The sequence below is a fragment of the Jaculus jaculus genome, chromosome 4 (genome assembly GCF_020740685.1).
Source record: "Jaculus jaculus isolate mJacJac1 chromosome 4, mJacJac1.mat.Y.cur, whole genome shotgun sequence".
Classification (NCBI taxonomy): domain Eukaryota; kingdom Metazoa; phylum Chordata; class Mammalia; order Rodentia; family Dipodidae; genus Jaculus; species Jaculus jaculus.
In genome coordinates this window covers 155,995,519-156,015,959 of record NC_059105.1, presented here as the reverse complement: position 1 = coordinate 156,015,959, position 20,441 = coordinate 155,995,519, and the positions used below count along the sequence as shown (strand labels likewise).

The following is a 20,441-nucleotide window of genomic DNA, read 5'->3' as shown; positions in this document are numbered from 1 at the left end:
GTAGCACAGGCTGGCCTCAAACTTATGGTGATCCTCCTTTCCAACTAAATGCTCAGATAAGTGTGAGGCACCATGCTTGGTTTAAAAGTTTCGGATTAAGATCAGGCCTGGTGGCATATGCCTTTATTCCCAGTGCTTGGGAGGCAGAGGTAGGAGTATTGCTGTGAGTTTGAGGCCACCCTGAAAATACAGAGTGAATTTAGGTTTGCATGGGCTGTAGCGAGATCCTACCTCAAACGAAAAAGTTACATAATAAAAAAAAAAGTTATTTATAGTTGGGCATGGGGTCACATACCTTTAATCCCAGCACTTGGGAGGCTGAGGTTGGGTTGCCATGAGTTTGAGCCCACCCTGAGACTCTATAGTGAATTCCTGGTCAGCCTGGGCTAGCACAATACCCTACCTCAAAAAAAAAAAAAAAAAAAAGAAAAGAAAAGAAAAAGTTATTTGTGTGTCCTGATTTTTAAAAAATTATTTTAAAACATTATTTTTATTTATTATTATTATTATTATTATTATTGGGGGGGATTTTGAGATAAGGTCTCATTCTAGCCCAGGCTGACCTGGAATTCACTATGGACTCTCAGGGTGGCCTTGAATTCACAGCACTTCTCCTTCCTCTGCCTCCCGAGTGCTGGGATTAAAGGTGTGCACTGTCATGCCTGGCCCTTAAAATTTTTTTTCCCCTGAGGTACAGTCTCACTCTGGTCCAGGCTGACCTGGAATGAACCATGTAGTCTCAGGGTAGCTCAAACTTATGGTGATCTTCTTACCTCTGTCTCCTGAGTGCTGGGATTAAAGGCATGTGCCACCATGCCTGGCCCCTTAAAATATTTTTAAATCTGTAACTTAATATGTTGGTTGCTTTTGGGGTTTTTGTTGCCATATGTATGTATGTATGTATGTGTATGTGTGTGTGTGTATGTATAAATGTGTATATACACATATATATATGGTTTTTTTTTTTTTTTTTTTTTTTTTTTTTTTGGTTTTTCAAGTTAGGGTCTCAGTCTAGCTCAGGCTGACCTGGAATTCAGTCTGCATCTCAGGTGGCTTTGAACTCATGGCGATCCTCCTACCTCTGCCTCCCAAGTGCTGGGATTAAAGGTGTGCGCCACCACGCCTGGCTTTGTTTCATTTTTTATTTTTATTTATTTATTTATTTGACAGAGAAACAGGGAAAGAGAGAAAGAGAGAGCTTGGGCCACCTGGGCCTCCAGCCACTACAAAAGAACTCAGATGCATGCACCCCCCTGTACATCTGGCTAACCTGGGTCCTGGGGACTAAATGTGGGTCCTTTAGCTTTGCAGGCAAATGCCTTAACCACTTAGCTGTCCTTCCAGCCCTTATGTTATTTTTTAAATTTTTTGTTTTTTAGTTTTATTTATTTATTTGAGAGCGACAGACAGAGAAAGAGGCAGAGGGAGAGAGAGAGAAGGGGGGGGGGAATGGGTGCAGCAGGGCTTCCAGCCACAGCAAAGGAACTCCAGACGCGTGCATCCCCTTGTGCATCTGGCTAACGTGGGTCCTGGGGAATCGAGCCTCGAACCAGGGTCCTTAGGCTTCACAAGCAAGTGCTTTACTGCTAAACCATCTCTCCAGCCCAAGTTATTTTATTAATTTTATTGGGGGGCGGGGTTTCGAGGTAGGGTCTCACTCTAGCCCAGGCTGGCCTGAAATTCACTATGGAGTCTCAGGGTGGCCTTGAACTCACAGCAATCCTCCTACCTCTGCCTCCCAGTGCTGGGATTAAAGGCATGCGCCACCATGCCTGGCCAGCCAAAGTTATTTTTTAAGGTAAGGTCTCGCTCTAGCCCAAGCTGGCTTGGAATTCACTATGTGGTCTCAAGCTAGCCTGAAATTCACAGTGATCCTCCTACTTCTGCCTCCCAAATGCTAGGACTAAAGGCATGGCTTGTTGCTAATTTTTATTTTTGTTCTTTTTGAGGTAGGGTTTCACTCTAGCCCAGGCTGACCTGGAATTCACTGTGTACTCTCAGAGTAGCCTCAAACTCATGGAGATTCTCCCACCTCTGCCTCCCAACCACCATGCCTGATTTTGTTATCTTTTAATATTTATTTGAGAGAGAGAGAGAGAGAGAGCATGGATTTATCAGGTTGTCACTGAGTCATCTATCTTCTCTGGCTCAATATTCTTTTCTACAGTGCTGGGCAATAATTAGAGAACTACTATCACCTGTATTTTTTTTTTTAATTAACTTTTTTTTCTTTCTTAAAAAGTATTTTTTAAGAGCCGGGCATAGTGGCACACACCTTTAATCCCAGCAGTCTGGAGGCAGAGGTAGGAGGATTGCCAAGAGTTCAAGGCCACCCTGAGACTACATAGTGAATTCTAGGTCACCCTAACCTAGCGTGAGACCCTACCTCAAACAAACAAACAAACAACAAAATACATATATTTTTTAAAAATACTGTATTTTTACTTATTTGAGAGTGAGGAAGAGGGGGAGAGAGAGAGAATGAATAGGCATGCTAGGGCCTCCAGCTACTGCAAACAAACTCCAGATGTATTGCCACCTTGTGCGCCCGCCTTATGTGGGTCCTGGGGAATCAAACCTAGGTCCTTTAGTTTTGCAGACAAGCACTTTAACTGCTAAACCATCTCTCCAGCCCCTCCAATTTTTCCAGGTAGGGTCTTGCTCTAGCCCAGGCTGACCTGGAATTCACCATGTAGTCTCTGAGTGGCCTAAAACTCACAGTGATCCTCCTTTCTCTGTCTCCCCAGTGCTGTGATTAAAGGTATGTGCCACTACACCTGGCTAACATGTAACAGTTTCAGGAATCCCACTTAAGAGACTACTTTGAGTCTCATATGAAACTTTAGACTTTTATTTTTAATTTTTTTTTTTTTTTTGAGGTAGGTTCTCATTCAGGCTCAGGCTGACCTGGAACTCACTATGTAGTCTCAGGGGGGTCTTGAACTCATGGTGATCCTCCTTCCTCTGTCTCCCAAGTGCTGGGATTAAAGGCGGGCACCACCACGCCTGGCTGAGAATTTAGACTTTTGAATAGTTTTGGAACTGATCGATGATGGGGCCTTTTAGTCCAGCCTGACTGTATTTTGCATCATGAGATGGCTATGGAGTCTATGGGGGTCAAATGTAGAATGTGTTGGTTTGAAGGTACAATGGCCCCCATAAGTTAGTGCATTTAAGCCCTTGGTCCCCAACTATTTGGGAAGATGGTGAAGTCTTTATGAGGTGGAGCTTTGCCGAGGAAAGGTTCATCTGGGTAGTGAAATGGAGGTCTCACAGCACAGCCTTAGTTTCTGTCCTCCCTCCGCTTCTGTCTGCCAGTGCGACACTCACACTGGTTTCCTGCCCCTGCCACGTTCTGCCCCCACGATGGGCTGTACCCTCTGGACGTGTAAGCCGGATTAAGCCTTTCCCCTTCCAGGTGCTGCCTGCCGTTGGGTGCTATGCCCGAGCACAGAGGACAGAGGAACACACCCAGTCTTTACCCTCCCTCCACCGCGAATGACCTCTGACCTGACTTCCACCCCTGCAGAAAAGTTTTGCTTGTTCTTGGACTTTACCTACTGGCATCATGCTGCTTTGTGTCATAAGGCCATCCTTTAATGTTCTTTCCAAACAGAAACTTGAAGAGAAGCTAGAGTTTTGGATGGAGAAATTTGATAAAGACACAGAAGCAAAGCAAAATGAATTAAATGCTCTCAAAGCTGCAAAGGCCAGCGACCTGTCACACCTTCAAGAACTAGCAAAGATGGTAAGGAGGTGGTGAAATGCTCCTGGAGGACTTGAGTGCTGGCTAAGCTATAGGAACTGGAAAAAGCCATTTTGGGTCAAAAGTGGAACTCTGTAGGCTTGAGTGATGCCCTAGTGGTTAAGGCACTTGCCTGCAAAGCCAAGGACCCAGGTTGGATTCCCCAGTACCCACATAAAGCCAGATGCACAAGGTGGTGCATGTGTCTGGAGTTTATCTGCAGTGGCTGGAGGTTCTGGTGTGCCCATTCTGGCATTCTCTCTCTATCACACACTCTTTCTTCGAGTGTCTCTCTCCTTGTGAATGTGAATAAAGAAAAGAAAAAGTGGACGTATGCCTGTAAATCAAAGGGATTCTTCCCAAGACAATTAGGACAAGACTAGCAGCATTAACATTTATATAAGGCTTGTTGTCCAGGAACTTAAAATTTTTTTGTTTATTTTTTATTTATTTATTTGAGAGTGATAGAGAGAAAGGCATATATAGAGAGAATGGGCACTCCAGGACCTCCAGCCACTGAAAACGAACTCCAGACGCTTGTGCCCTCTTGTGCATCTGTCTAATGTGGGTCCTGGGGAATTGAGCCTCGAACCGGGGTCCTTAGGCTTCACAGGTAAGCGCTTAACCACTATCTCTGCAGCCCATGTCCATGTTACTTTTGTTTTGTTATTTAGAGAAAGGATTTCACTCTGTAGCCTAGGCTGGCCTGGAACTATGTAACCTACAGTGGCTTTGAATTCATGGCCATTCACCTCCCTCAGCATCCTGAGTGCCACACCTGGATAGATACTGTATTACTCTTTCTACTTTATGGACTCTGAAGACAATTTGTAAATGATTTATAAAAAGCTTCATCTCTAGCTGGGCATGGTTTAATCCTAGTACTGGGGAGGCAGAGGTTGGAGGATTGCCATGAGTCGAGGCCAACCTGAGACGACACAGTGAATTCCAGGTTAGCCTGGGCTAGAGTGAGACCCTACCTTGAAAATAAATAAATAAAATAAATAAAAAGCAGCTTTGGACTGGAGAGGTGGCTTAGCGGTTAAGCACTTGCCTGTGAAGCCTAATGACCCCAATTTGAGGCTCGATTCCCCAGGACCCATGTTAGTCAGATGCACAAGGGGGCACATGTATCTGAAGTTCGTTAGCAGTGGCTGGAGATCCTGGTGCGCTCATTTTCTCTCTCTCTCTCTCTCTCTCTCTCTCTCTCTCTCTCTCTCTCTCTGCCTCTTTCTCTGTCACTCTCAAATAAATAAATAAAAATGGACAACAACAACAACAAAAAAGCAGCTTTATCACTGGGTGAATATAGAACTTGCTGTGATCCTCCTGCTTCTGTCTCCTGAGTGTTGAGATTACAGGTATGGACCTCCACACACAGCACTTCATGTTTATGTAAGAAATATATGTGTATAAAGTGGTGGCGCACGCCTTTAATCCCAGCACTTGGGAGGCGGAGGTAGGAAGATCGCTATGAGTTCAAGGCCACCCTGGTGATACTACAGAGTGAATTCCAAGTCAGCCTGTGCTAGAATGAGACCCTTAGATTCAAAAATCAAAACAAAACAAAAATGTGTGTGTGTGTGTGTGTGTGTGTGTGTGTGTGTGTGTGTGTGTGTAGTTTATATATATTTTACCTTTGTTTTCTTGAGGTAGGGTTCCACTCTCTAGCCCAGGCTGACATAGAACACACTCTGTAGTCTCAGGGTGGCCTTGAATCCCTGTTGACCCTCTTCCCTCTGTCTCCGAGTGCTGACATTAAAGACGTGTGCCACCACACCCAGCAAATTCTTTTTTTTTTTTTTAAGAAAAACTTCACTTATTTGAGAGAGAAAGAGGCAAATAGAGAGAAGGGGCATGCCACGGCCTTCAGCCACTCTACACAAACTTGAAATCCATGTGCATTTGGCTTATGTTGGTCCTGGGGAATGGAACCTGGGTCCTTTGGCTTGGCAGGCAAATACCTTAACTGCTAAGTCGTCTCTCCAGCCTGGAATTCTTGGTTGGTTGTTTTTTTTTTTTTTTTTTTTTTTTGACGGAGGGTCTTACTCTCGCCAAGGCTGACCTGAAATTCACTGTGCAGTGTCAGGGTAGTCTCAAAGTCATGGCAGTCCTTCTACCTCTGCCTCCTGAGTGCTGGGATTGAAGGCGTGTACCACCATGCCTGGCTTTATATATATTATTTTAAATATTTTTTGAAAAGGGCAGGGCTCTTGGGCCATAGCTAACCCATGAGATGACTGCAACTTGTAGTTCATGTTCACTTTTGCAGATCAGGGAGTATGAGCAGGTCATTATTGAAGATCGCATAGAAAAGGAGAAGACCAGGATGAAGATGGAGCAGGATGGCTTGGAACTCAAGAGCATCATCAAGGTAGAGAGACACAATTAGAATCTTGGGGTCACATCACTACTACAGCTCGGGTAATGCCTAGGAACATGAGGATTTTTTAAAAAAATATTTTATTTTTGAGAGCCGGGCGTGGTGGTGCATGCCTTTAATCCCAGCACTTGGGAGGCAGAGGTAGGAGGATCACCATGGGTTCGAGAGAGAATGCCTGCACCAGGAGAGAGAGAGAGAATGGCTGCACCAGAGCCTCTAGCCACTGCAAACGAATTCCAGAAGTGTGCACCCTCTTGTGCATCTGGCTAACGTGGGTCCTGGGGAATTGAACCTGGGTCCTTTGGCTTTGCAGGCAAATGCCTTAACTGCTAAGCCATCCCTCCAGCTCTCTTCTTGATTTTCCTTCCTACCTGAACCTCACTGGGGTCCACAGCTTATCTTTGGGCCTTGTAGGGCCAGAAAGCATTGCTGTAGCGACAGCAGCCTAGACCCTTCCAGTCTGACCCTGTTCTGCAGACACAAGGTGTTGTGCTGAAGTTTCCTTTCCACGAAAAGAACGCGGTCCCTAGAGGAGCACTGTGACTGAACTCCCTCCCTCCTCTCTTCCAGCTCCAGGCGTGGTGGCGAGGCACAGTGGTACGGAGGGAAATCGGAGGATTCCGGCTGCCCAGGAAAGAGAAAGATGATAGCAAGGATTCCAAAGGGAAAGGCAAAGAGAAGGAAAAAAGGAGAGGCAAGAAGTGACTCAGTAATCTCTTGTCCTTTCCTCTGCTTCTCTGGAGATGTGAAGGAGGCCTTGGAATTTCACTTTGCCCACGTACGACGTAGTAGTCTACAAATTCTGATGAGGTCTATGACTTTGACGCATGGCTTCCTCCTATGTGATTTGAACAAGAGTGTTTAGTAGCCTTATAAAGATTCCTCTTAAACTCTTAAAAATTCCTCTTGCTCTTTCTTACCAGAAAAAAAAAAGCTGCTTCACTTAAGAGAGTGATGCATGCATTAAATCTGTCATTCCTATAATGTCTTTGATTTATCCAATTTTACCAAATTTAAACACTTTTTCAAAAAACAAATCCTTACTTTATCTACAATCTGTAAAAATTATTTTGTTTATTTTGTTACCTTTAATCCCAGCACTCGGGAGGCAGCGGTAGGAGGATCGGCATGAGTTCAAGGCCAGCATGAGACTCCATAGTGAATTCCAGGTCAGCCTGGGATAGAGTGAAACACTGCCTTGAAAAAAACAAACAAAAACCCCTAAAATTATTTTGTATATGTGTGTATGTACGTGTGGGAGCACGATGCGTGTGGGGTGAGAAGAAGCTTCCCCCTCATTTTGAAGCAGGGCCTCTTGTTCGCTGTGGTCTCCACTTGTGAAACGCTCCTGGCTGCTTCTGTTCACCGTAGGGGCTCTGTGACTGCCGAAGCCTGCCACAGCTTCTGGCTTCTTACGTGGGGTCTGGAGATCTGAACTCAGGTCCTCAGAGTTGCACAGTGAGGACTTTATCCACTGAGCTACCTCCCAACTGTCACAGTGAAGACCTCTTAGGAATTAAAGTGATATGTTCAATAAGACTTATAATATGATGTTTAAAGTTATGTAGTCTTAACTTTACAGTTGTTTTTTCTTTTTTCTTTTTTTTGTTTTTCGAGGTAGGGTCTCACTAGCCCAGGCAGACCTGGAATTTACTATGGAGTCTCAGGGTGGCCTTGAACTCACGGCGATCCTCCTACCTTTCCTTCTCAAGTGCTTGGATTAAAGGCATGCGTCATCATGCCAGGCTTAACTTTACAGTTTAAAAAAAATTTTTTTTTTGTTGTTTATTTATTTGAGAATGACAGCGGCAGAGAGAGAGAGAGAGAGAATGGGCGTGCCAGGACCTCCAACCATTGCAAACGAACTTCAGATGCGTGCGCCCCCTTGTGCATCTGGCTTACATGGGTCCTGGGGAATCAAGCCTCGAACTGGGGTCCTTAGGCCTCACAGGCAAGTGCTTAACACCAAGCCATCTCTCCAGCCTTACTTTACAGTTTTAATAAATGTTGGTTCTTGCTTGTCTTAGATTTATCATCACATTAATATATCTTTTTTTCGTTTGTTTTTGAGGCAAGGTCTCACTCTATCCCAGGCTGATGTGGAACTAATGCTGTAGTCTGAATTTATGGCGATCCTCCCAAGTACGGGGATTAAAGGCCATATGTCTTACAATAAATTTTTCTAGCAAATGTTTAGGAATAGAAAAGGGTATGGAAGACAAACGTAGGCTAGTTCAGAGAATTCCCCTCTACCAGGTGGATTCTTGTTTTATAAGCTCAGGCTGACCTGGAATTCACTGTGTACTCTCAGGGTGGCCTTGATCTCACAGCTATCCTCCTACATCTGTCTCCCGAGTGCCACCACACCTGGCTCAGAGATTTTTTTTGTTTTAGAAATTTTATTTATTTATTTATTTATTTGAGAGTGACAGACACAGAGAGAAAGACAGATAGAGGGAGACGGAGAGAATGGGTGTGCCAGGGCTTCCAGCCTCTGCAAACGAACTCCAGATGTGTGCGCCCCCTTGTGCATCTGGCTAACGTGGGCCCTGGGGAACCGAGCCTCGAACCGGGGTCCTTAGGCTTCACAGGCAAGCGCTTAACCGCTAAGCCATCTCTCCAACCCCTTTTAAGAGATATTTTTGACAAATGAAACTAAACTATTTCTATCTTCTGGGATATTAGCACTAACAGGGATGAGGTATGTGAAAATACCTAACCTGTGTCTGACACGTAGTAAAGATTTCTTTCTTTTTAAATAATTTTCCCTCTTCTGCTTAAAAAAAAAAAAACTGAGTCTGTCATATCACTATTTTTTTTTTTTTTTTTGAGGTAGGGTCTCATTCTGACCCAGGCTAACCTGGAATTCACTACATAGTCTCAGGGTGGCCTTGAACTCATGGTGATCTTCCACCTCCCAAGTGCTGGGATTAAAGAAATGTGCCACCATACCAGGCTTTCTCTTTTTAATATATATATTTTTAAACTTAAAAAAATATTTATTTATTTGAGACAGAGAGGGAGAGCAGAGAATGAGTATGGGGCGCACCAGGCCCTCTAGCCACTGCAAACAAATTCCAGATGCATGCGTCACCATGTGCATCTGGCTTATGTGGGACCTGGAAAATCGAACTGGGGTCCTTAGGCTTTGTAGGTATATGCCTTAACTGCAAAGCCATCTCTCCAGCCCCTTAAATATTTTTTTAAAACTTTTATTTTTATTTATTTGAGAGAAAGAGGCAGAGAGGGAGAGAGAGAATGGGTGTGCCAGGGCCTCCAGCCACTGCAAATGAACTCCAGACACATGTGCTCCCTGTGCATGTGGCTTATGTGAGTGCTGGGGAATCGAACCATCTCTAGCCTTTTTTTTTCAGAGGGAGAGCAAGTAAGCCGGGCGTGGTGGCACATGCCTTTAATCCCAGCACTCGGGAGGCAGACGTAGGAGGATCACCGTGAGTTCAAGAAGACCACCATGAGACTCCAGAGTGTAATCCAGGTCAGTCTGGGCTAGAGTGAAACCCTTCCTTGAAAAACCAAAAAAAAAAAAAAAAAAAAAAAAGAGAGCAAGAGCAAGCGCCAGAGTGATTATTCAGAAAGGAATGTCTAGGGCTGGAGAGATGGTTCAGTGGTAAAAGGCACTTACCTGCAAAGCCTATGGCCTGGGATTCCCCAGTACCTATGTAAAGCCAGATGAACAGAGTAGTGCATGTGTCTGGAGTCAGTTTCCAGTGGCAGGAGGTCCTGGTGTACCTATTCTCTCACTCTCCTGTCTCTCAAATAATTTTGTAGTGTATTTTATTTCTTTGGGAGAGACAAAGTGGCAGACATAGAGAGTGGTTATAGACGCACCAGGGCCTTATGCCACTGCACACAAATGGCAGAAGCACTCAGCACTTTGTTATTGAGTCACTTTGTGACTGAATTAAACCTTCTATTCCATCCTATTAGAGGACAATCTTGATGTCTGTGCTTCCTTAAGAAAGGGCACATAAGCCGGGCGTGGTGGCGCACACCTTTAATCCTAGCACTCAGGAGGCAGAGGTAGGAGGATCGCTGTGAGTTCGAGGCCACCCTGAGACTATAGGGAATTCCAGGTCAGTCTGGACTCAGAGTGAGACCCTACTTTGAAAAACAAACAAAAAGAAAACAAAAGAGATGGCACATTGGTTAAGGCACTCACCTGCAAAGCCTAATGAACTAGGTTGAATTTCTCTGTACACGTAAAGCCAGATGCACAAGGTAGCATATATGCCTGGAGTTCGTTTGCATTGGCTAGAGGCCCTGGCAACCCATTCTCTCTACTCTCTGATTATAAATAATAATAAAAATTATAAATACATGTGTGTGTATCTATCATCTATCTATAAGGAAAGTGGGCTGGAAAGATTGCTTAGTGGTTAAGGTGCTTGCCTTCAAAGCCTAGGGACCCAGGTTCAGTTCTCCAGTACCCATGTAAGCAAGATGTACAAGGTGGTACTGTTGTTTGAACATCATTTTCAGTGTCTAGTGACCCTGGCATGCCCATTCTCTATCTGCCTCTCTCTCAAATAAATGAATAAATACACTAGGTGGTGCATGTGTCTGGAGTTTGCAGTGGCTGTAGGCCTGGTGCATCCATTCTTTCTATCCCCCCAAATGAGTAAATACAATAAAATATTTATTTAAGAAAATCAAAGTCAGGTATGGTGGTACACACCTTCAATTCCAACACTTGGGAAGCAGAGGTAGGAGGATTGCCATGAGGTTGAGACCATCCTGAGACTACATAGTGAACTTTAGGTCTGCCTGGACTAGAGCAAGACTCTACCTTGAAAAAGCAAAAAGAAAAAAAAAAGCACATAAACCTTAAAGGCATATTTTAATAAGCTTAGTTTCTTTCTTTAAAATGTATTTATTTGAGATGGGCTTGGTGGTGCACACCTTTAATCCCAGCACTTGGGAGGCAGAGGTAGGAGGATCGCTTTGAGTTCGAGACCACCCTGAGACTACATAGTGAATTCCAGGTTAGCCTGAACTAGAGTGAGACCCTACCTCGAAAAACAAAAAATATGCATTTATTTGAGAGAGAGAGAGAGAGAGAGAGAGGCAGGCAGATAGAGAATCGGCACGCCAGGTCTTCCAGCCACTGTAAATGAACTCTAGATGCACATGCCACTTATGGGTCCTGGGGAATCAAACCTGGGTCCTTAAGGCTTTGCAAGCAAGCGCATTAGCCCCTAACCCATCTGTCCAGCCTAATATGCTTAGTTTCTATGGGTGTTCTTTCAGTGAATTAAGTACCTTACCTTGGTTCACCTTTGCCAAGGAAACCATGCTTTGGGCTTGACATTTTCAAAAGCTTATTACATACTGCTGAAGGCACCATATGCTGCTGTCAGACAAAACACCAAGACACTGGCTGGAATCCGGAAGAGAGCCAGTCTCCAGACAGCCTGTCTATGCTGGAAACAAAAGCTACTGGGGGCAGGTGGCCAACGGTGTGAGCAAGCAGGGGTCCAAGCTACTCAGACAACCAACCTGACAAGTTGTACACACCAGAACAATGGTGGCATGCAGCCTTGGTGGGTAACCAATAACTTTCTTTTTTTTCAAATATTTTTTATTGTTTTATTTATTAGACAGAGAGAGAATGAATGAGCATGCCAGGGCCTCTAGCCACTGTAAATGAAATCCAGATGCATGTGCCACAATGTGCATCTGGCTAACGTGGGACCTGGAGAATCAAACCTAGATCCTTAGGCTTTGTAGGCAAACGCCTTCACCACTAAGCCATCTCTCCAGCCCTTTTATCATTACTTATTTTTTTTTCTGAGCGAAGACAGAATTGGCACACCAGGGCCTCAGCCACTGAAGTCGAACTCTGTGTACCTAGTGGGCATGTGCAACCTTGCACTTGCCTCTTCTTTGTATGTCTGGCTTATGTGGGATCTGGTGAGTAGAATATGGGTCCTTAGGCTTCACAGGCAATGCCTTAACCTCTACGCCATCTCTCCAGCCCACCAAGCATCTTTCTCTCCCCCCCCCCCCCAAGGCAGGGTCTCACTGTAGCCTGGGCTGACCTGGAACTCATATGTAGTTCTCTGCCTCCCTAGTGCTGGGATTAAAGGTGTGCATCACCACACCCAGCCCAATAGCTTTCTGATTGGCTAAGAGATCTGTTCAGTATAAAGGAACCCATATCTGGAATTAGGAACCAGGTCAGAATCCTATGGTGACAGTGACTACACTCTCTAATGACAAGCTCCCACTAGATTTTTGTCTAAAATAGGGGCTATATCCATCAAATTCTTCCTAAATCAATAACGCTTATCCCATTTAACCTATGCTGACTTCCTTCTCCATTGGAGATCTGAGGAGATAAACCACTCCTCACACTTCAGCGAAGGCCCAGGCTAAACTACAGAGGAAGTGGGGAGATGAGCAAGAGTGCTGCCTCCATGGTGAGCCTGCCAAGCAGCGCCAAGGAGGAGACAGACCCTGAGGGCACTCACCACATGCCAAAGCAGAGATCCAGAGACTCCTAAGAGCTCACCACTGAAGTAGACTTAAAACTCACCCACCATGGCTCAGGGAATTTTGTAGAAGAGGAGGTGGTAAGATTTTTAAAAGCCATAGTTTGGGACATCATACCCAGAGGCACTGACCCCCAACCCCAAATAACCGACTGCTCCTCTCACAACACATAACCTACAACCCCATAGGGAATACCCGTGACTCTTCTGTGGAGGACCCCAGTGGAATGGGGGCAGGGAAGAGGGAAAAGATGGGATCAACACATGATGTATCCATATTAAGTATGTTCTTAATAAAAAAAGTTTATTACATGTTACTGAAGTATTGGTTTTTATTTTAATGTAATGTGGCATACAGGTAACTTAAAATAAAATACATGATATGGACATATTTGTACTTAGAACTTATGTAATATATTTACAGACATACAAATATAAGACAGTGCTTTATAAAATCTTTCACTAGTTACATGTTTATAACATTTTTAGAAATAAAATGAAGTCTGTTATAAACAATCTTACTGCAATGCTACATAAAAACTTCTAAATAACCAATTTTCCTTCATTTCTATCACCACTTAAGTACTTTGTTCTCCAAAACTCATCCGTCACCAACATAGGCACACTTTCACTAGTCACTGCTGACTGCAGAACGCTAAAGAAATTATAGACTCCTTGACGTGTGGCAAGGGTGCATTGAAAACACTACTTGGGAAAGTGATCTCCCTTTTTTCCTAGTCTGTGTTCTAGCCAGGATCAAAGGCCCCTCTTCCCATGAGTTGTTCCCAGACCTGCTTATTACAGGAGAATACTGATTTGGAGGGCTAAGCAGACATGCCATGGGAAGCATGGAAACTGCTGATAGAAAATCTCGGTAGGTGGGCAGAGGCCATACCAGGTGGGCACTTCATTTCACACTTTCAGTGCTGGCACGATCACTGTTTCAGGTAGGAGATACGTGATGAGGCCATCTTCATTTTATATTGGAGTCTAGCACGGCTAAATAGTAATATTAAATTGTCCTTTCCAGTTTTAAATGTGTGAAATACTGGTTACAAAAATACTCCAACAAATACTTTGATTTAGTTTTGCATGTTGACACAGACAAAACTTCAACATACTTGATATTTTTCCTTATTGTCAGAATGTACAAGTTCCCCCCACCCCCAGAGGTAGGGTTTTGCTAGCTCAGGCTGACCTGGAATTCACTATCTCATCTCAGGGTAGCCTAGAACTCAAAGCAATCCTCCTACCTCTGCCTCCCAAGTGCTGGGATTAGAGGTGTGTGCCACCATGCCCGGCCTCAGAATGTACAGATTTTTAAAAACCAATTTAAATTAGTTTGATAAAATACATTAAGGTTTCATATTACACATGAAACTGAAACACTGAAATTTCCATTTGATTCTATGAAAACGTTAGTTATAGACAGCATTATAAAATGTTTTAGACTTATTTTTTCCACATCACCATAAAATCTGCAACTTAGGTATTTTAATTAAGTTTTGACTAGAAAGAAAAATACCTATAGTTCAGAAATGTAGTTACGTTCTAAACAAGTTATATGGTGGTGGGTCTATATGGAATTGCAAACAAAATGTCTGGCTCTTATCACTTCTAAAAACATTTTACTTTTATTCTGATGATCCTGGAGGATTGGTCTTTGAGCTCAGATATTTTATTTTTTGAAAAATTTTGACTGCTTCCATAATTACAGACAATAAGCCCTAATTCCCTCCTTTCCCCCGTTTTCCGCTCACAAAAATAGCCTCCATCACATCCTCTCCCCCTCATTTGGTCTCTCTTTAATTTTGATGTCATCAGATGGTTTGTAATGTTTACTCATTTATTTATTTTAGGTTTTTTGAGGTAGGGTCTTGCTCTAGCCAAGGATGACCTGGAATTCACTACGTAGTCTCAGGGTGGCCTCGAACTCAAGGCGATCCTTCTACCTCTCCCTCCCGAGTGCTGGGTTATTAAAGGTGTGTGCCACCATGCCTGGCTTCATTTACTTATTTTTCAGACAGAATCTTTTTTATTTCTCCCCATCCAAGGCATGGTCTCACTGTATCCCAGGCTGACCTAGAATTCCTTCTGTAGTCCCAGGCTGGCGTGGAACTCACAGTAATCTTCCTACCTCTGCCTCCAAGTGCTGGGATTAAAGGTGTGTGTCACCACGCTGGCTAAGACAGTCTTATTACACAGTCCCATCTGACCTGGAATTCAAGATCCTTCTGCCTCAGCCTTCCAAGTGCTGGGGTTGCAGACATGTGCTATCATGCCTGGCTTATGTCGTATTATTCTAAACATGGCCAAAGAAGTAATGTTCTCATACACACGACCTCTGCATGAACAAGAAGAAAACAGTATTTTGACCAGATACTCAAAATGATTTTGTCCAAAGCTGTTCTGACATACCACATAGGGAAAATACTATGCTCAAATGCATGCATCAGTGAAAAAAATCCAAAAGTTACCAATTACAGAAGGGGGAAAAAAAAAAACCCCATATAACAAGCATCTTTACTGGTTTACAAAGGCTGTGAACAGGAAAGATATCACTAACAAAAATGATGCAAAATGCAGGGGATGAAAAAGCTATGTGGTTCCAACTTGAGTAAGGCCGTGAGCCTCTGGCCCTTCCTTATCCTCCGCGGGTGGGAACACAAGGCACTAGCGGTGGGTCTGGACGAGGGCGAGGTGGAGGCAGGACGCTGGCTGTTAGATGAAGGACACAGCAGAACCACGGCTGGTGCATATAGCCCCTCTGCTTCATTTTCACGGTCCCACTAGCTGGGGAGCTGGGTATGTCCCAAAGGTGCCACAGGTCCAGATACCCTGCTGCAGCGTGGGGGCTGATACACATCTACCCCCGACGGGCAGAGCGCCTGCTAACAGCAGGATGCTGAGCAGAGCATCCTCCACGAGGAGATGGTGTGCGGAGCTGGAGAGGCCGAGGGCGCTGCCGCAGACACGGCGGTATTGGATGGTGTTCCCCACCTTCCATGGTACTTCTGTTCTGTCTTTAACAGAAGAGCCCGGGTCATCACATCGTCTTTGATTTGAAATGTGGTTGAAAGTGCAGCGAGTACTACCCCGAACCATGCAGCTATCTGTCCTGGAATTGCTCTCCACTACCTGAAAACCCCTGTGATGTCTTGTTGAAAATGCAGATCCCTAGGCCTCACCGCAGACCTCCTGTCTGCAAAGCTGGGTCTCCAGAGCACCGCCGGGAGAAGCCAGTGAGCCTCAGCTGTCTCGGGGACCGGTGCAGGTAACAGCTTGGCTGTGCCTTCCAGGAGCTAAGCACTCACCTGGGAAGCAGACCTATGCGTGCGAGGCAAGCCTGCTCGCTTGGGAAGCACAGGCAGCCCAGGCTTCGGTGTCAGGTTCTCAGTAAAGAGACATTTCACTTGAGAAAACTGTGTCTTCATTTAGAAAAAAAAAAAAAAAAGTTTCTTTTTTTTCAGAGGAAATGGGTTTAACCTCCCCTAAAATGGAGAAATGAAGCAAAACATTCCCAGTAGGAATCATGGAGACAGTTTCCTCTAAGAACACACGGGAGCTTTGTTAAGTAGACGGCTGGTCGCAGCAATCACCGTGTCCGCTCCTCGCTCGGGCCAGGCCGAGGCCCCGCTCCGCACCGCGCCGGGGAGTCCTTAAACAGCAGAGAGCTGCTGCTGCTGCTGCTGCTGCTTGGGTGGGGCAAGTTCCAGGAGAGCCTGGACTGTCACAGCAACTTGGCTCAACCCTTTCTCTTCTAAAATGTGGAGAGGCAAACATAATTGCTCCTGAAATGGGACAATGTAACATGAAAACAAACAAGAGAAAACAGGATGAACATCACAGAACTGAAAGGGACCTAAGTGTGCCCTCTCTCCTTCCAACAGCCCAGTGGGACGCGAAGTCAGTGCCTGAGGATGTGACCTGTCACCCAACTAGGCAAACATGGTGTCTGACACCCACTGTTGCTTTATTGACACAATTTAAAAGTACATACAGATCAGTGAAAATTGGAAAATTGACACATAGCACATATTTACACATACAACAGAGGAGACAGAATTCTGTGCAGTGACAATACCTAATAATAAAAGATGCAGACAGAACAAGCAGGTGGGAAATAAAAACAACAGACAGACAGACAAAACCAAAACAGTGCCAAGTTACCAGATGGCGCAAGTCTAAAGAGAGAACACCTTAGGAGAATGCATTCTGGAAATTACAGACCACAAGAATACGACATGAAAGGGGAAGCCCGCGACCTACGTGACAACTCTGATTCTGCAAAGTGAGTTCTCAGACACGCCGAGGACCACACACAAGAGCAAGCTAAGTGGGTGATGGGCTCCTGAGACTTACATGCGCTTGACAAACTTTCCCTTAACTTGGCAAACTCATGTAAGGCCCAATTTGAACTGAAAATTGGAATTATAAAATTAAACTATAATTGAAAAAATGTACTTCATATCCTAGAATTTTATTTTTTTTGGGGGGGGGGAGGATGGATAACGGTTGAGGTAGGGTTTCACTCTATCCAGGGCTGGCCTGGAACTCACTCTGTAGCTCCAGACTGGCCTTGAACTCAGCCATCCTCCTACCTCAGCCTCCCCAGTGCTGGGATTAAAGGTTAAGCACATGCTACCATGCCTGGTCTATATTCTCGAATAGATTAAATTAGGTTAGAGAACTATTATGTGAGCTTGGCTAGTCATATTTAGTTACTAATATGTGACAAGTGTTACATGCTTGCTTAAGGAAGTTAAATGCATCTTGTTTGTGCCTGTTTACTTGTCTGCTCAATCTTGTAAGAAGCATAAACATTCATTAATGACTTCCCTTTTTTATAAATTAAAATTTGTTTTTAGTTGAGATAGTGTCTTGCTACGTAGCTCACACTGACCATGAACTTACTATGTATCCAAATCTGGACTCAAACTCAAGACAATTCTGCTTAATCTCAAACACTGTGATTACAAGCCTGCATGAACACACCCAGCTATCACTGGCTTTTCTTTTATGGTGTTGGGGAATCAAACCCAAGAACCTCTGCATGGTAAGCAAAGAAAACATTGGTGAGCTACATCCTTAGTCCTTGAGGTTTTTTGAGACATGGACTTATTATAAAGCCAAGGCTGGCTTAAAACTTGAGATCTTCCCACTTCAGCCTCCTTAGTAGTGGGGTTTCAGTCACCATACCCTGGTACACACTGCTTTTGTGTTGACTACGTAGAAAGAGACTGCACTCAGGGCTGGAGAGATGGCTTAGCAGTTAAGCGCTTGCCTGTGAAGCCTAAGGACCCCGGTTCAAGGCTCAATTCCCCAGGACCCACGTTAGCCAGATGCACAAGGGGCACATGCGTCTAGAGTTCGTTTGCAGTGGCTGGAAGCCCTGGCGCACCCATTCTCTCTCTCTCTCTACCTCTTTCTTTCTCTGTCTGTTGCTCTCAAATAAATAAATAAAAATAAAAAAATTAAAAAAAAGAGACTACACTCAGAAAGTAGAAATCTAGTTCCATTAAAAAAGAGAGATTTTTTAAAAAGAGAGAGATTAAGGAGGGCTGGACAGATGGCTTAGCAGTTAAGGGGCTTGCCTGTGAAGCCTAAGGACCCAGGTTCAATTCTCCTGGACCCACGTAGGCCAGAAGCAAAAGGTGGCACAAGTGTCTGAAGTTTGTTTGCAGTGGCTGGGGTCCCTGGTGTGCCCATTCTCTCTCTCTCTGTCTCTAACAAATAAATAACATTTAAAAAAAAGAGAGATTAGGAGGCTGGAGGGATGGCTTAGCAGTGAAGGTGCTTGTCTGAGAAGCCTAAGGATCCAGGTTCAATTCCCCAGTACCCACATAAGCCAGCTGACAAGGGGGCACAAGTGTCTGAAGTTTGTTTGCAGTGGCTGGAGACCTTGGCATGCCTACTCTCTCTTTATCTGCCTCTCTCTGTCAAATAAATAATATATAAAAATAAAAAATAATATATATGTGTATATATTATATATATATACACACACACACATATATATATATATAATTTTTTTCTTGGTGGCACATGCGTTTAATCTCAGCACTTGAGAGTCAGAAGTAGGAGGATCACAGTGAGTTTGAGACCACCCTGAGACTACACAGTGAATTCGAGGGCAGCCTCAGCTACTGTGAGACCCTACCTCGAACCTCCCCTGCTAGCCACCAAAAAAAAAAAAAAGAGAGAGAGAGAGATTGCAGGGCTGGAGATATGGCTCAGCAGTTAAGGCATTTGCCTGTAAAGCCTACTAACATGGGTTTGACTCGCCAGTACCCACATAAAGCCAAATGCAAAATTTGTTTGGAATTTGTTTGCAGTGGCTGGAGGCACTGGCATACCCATTCATTCTCTCTCTCCTTGCAAATAAATAGAATAAATAAATAAATAAAATACAAAAAGAGATTATAAAGCCAAGTGTGCTGGCTCACACCTTTAATCCCAGCACTTGGGAGGCAGAGGTAGGAGGATCACTGTGAGTTCCAGATCAGCCTGAGCTAGAGTGAGACCCTACCTCAAAAAAAAAAAAAAAAGAAAAGAAAAAAGAGAAATTATACATATTTGTCAAGAACAAACTGGATTTTCTTGGTTTTTCATTGGCACTCATGTTACTTGGACGTTTTGCATACTAGTAATATAAATGTAGCAAGTATTGGGGCTAGAGAGATGGCTCCGCAGGTAAAGTGTTTGCCTGCAAAGTTGAAGGACCTGGGTTGGATTCCCCAAGACCCACGTAAAGCAGATGCACAAGGTAGCACATGTGTCTGGAGTTCATTTACTATGGCTAGAAGCCCTGGTGCACCCATTCTCTCTTTCTCTTAAATAAATAAATAAAAGAAAAATTAAAAAAAATAGCAAGTATTTGTTTTGAGGCAGTTATTGCTACTTGTGCTTTCTAATTTTCTTTCTTTCTTTTTTAAATTTTTCAGGGTGGCCTTGAACTCATGGCAATCCATCCACCTCTGCCTCAGGAGCGCTGAGATTAAAGGTTTGCGCCACCATGCCCGGCTTAATTTTCTTTTTTTATTTAATATTTATTTTGATACAACAAGGTCATTCTCTGAGGGGGAGGTAGGGTCTCACTCTAGCCCAGACTGACTTGGAATTCACTCTGTAGTCTCAGGCTGGCCTCGACTTACGGCGATCCTCCTACCTCAGCCTCTGCGTGCTGGGATTAAAGTCATGACCAGCATGCCCAGCTCTCAGTTTTTTGATTTACTAATTGATTTACTGATTTACTAAAAAGTAACTATACTTAAGATGAGTCTGCATGCTGTTTGCTCTTGAGGGGGAGGTATTTTCTCCAGCGCTGATCTCCTGCTGTCTCCTTAGCAGCACCTGGGCCTGAAGCACTCAGTGTTCAGAGAGGGATGCTTACCATAAACACCTTTACTATCCAGCAAGGCCAGGGGAACCCTGTGTTTCCTAAGAACACATAACTACTACTCTATTGACACGGGGCTTGTATAGGATTTCTTATTCTTCTACTTAAAGAATAGGGTCTTAAGCCTGGCGTGGTGGCACATGTCTTTAATTCAAGCACTCAGGAGTCAGAGGTAGGATGACTACTGTGAGTTCGAGCCCACCCTGAGACTCCATAGTGAATTCCAGGTCAGCCTGGGCTAGAGTGAGACTCTACCTTGGAAAAAAGAAAAAAAGAATAGGGACCTACTATGTAGCCCTGGCTCTCCTTGTACTCACTGTGTAGCCCAGGCTGGCCTCAAACTTAACAATTCTTTGCTCCAGTCCCTCATGTATCACCACACCTGCATGTGTGTGCACGTGT

General features: G+C 44.2%; 2 protein-coding genes across 6 annotated transcripts in view; one reads left to right on the top strand and one right to left on the bottom strand.

Annotated features, from left to right (window-relative positions):
• The window catches only part of Iqcg (IQ motif containing G), a 40,504-nt gene extending 33,462 nt beyond the window's left edge, over window positions 1-7,042 (top strand). For 4 of the 5 annotated variants that reach the window (XM_045147665.1, XM_045147663.1, XM_045147662.1 and 1 more), the window contains exons 9-11: window positions 3,617-3,748; window positions 6,018-6,119; window positions 6,699-7,042. In XM_045147665.1, the coding sequence (XP_045003600.1) occupies window positions 3,617-3,748; window positions 6,018-6,119; window positions 6,699-6,833 (369 nt within the window). In that variant the 3' untranslated portion in view covers window positions 6,834-7,042. The remainder of the gene's footprint in view (window positions 1-3,616; window positions 3,749-6,017; window positions 6,120-6,698) is intronic. The other variant, XM_045147666.1, reaches the window with a different exon arrangement.
• Window positions 7,043-14,696: 7,654 nt separating this feature from the next.
• Lrch3 (leucine rich repeats and calponin homology domain containing 3) overlaps window positions 14,697-20,441 on the bottom strand; it is a 118,930-nt gene continuing 113,185 nt past the window's right edge. The window contains exon 20 of the mRNA XM_045147420.1: window positions 14,697-16,431. Coding sequence (XP_045003355.1) covers window positions 16,300-16,431 — 132 coding nt within the window. The 3' untranslated portion in view covers window positions 14,697-16,299. The remainder of the gene's footprint in view (window positions 16,432-20,441) is intronic.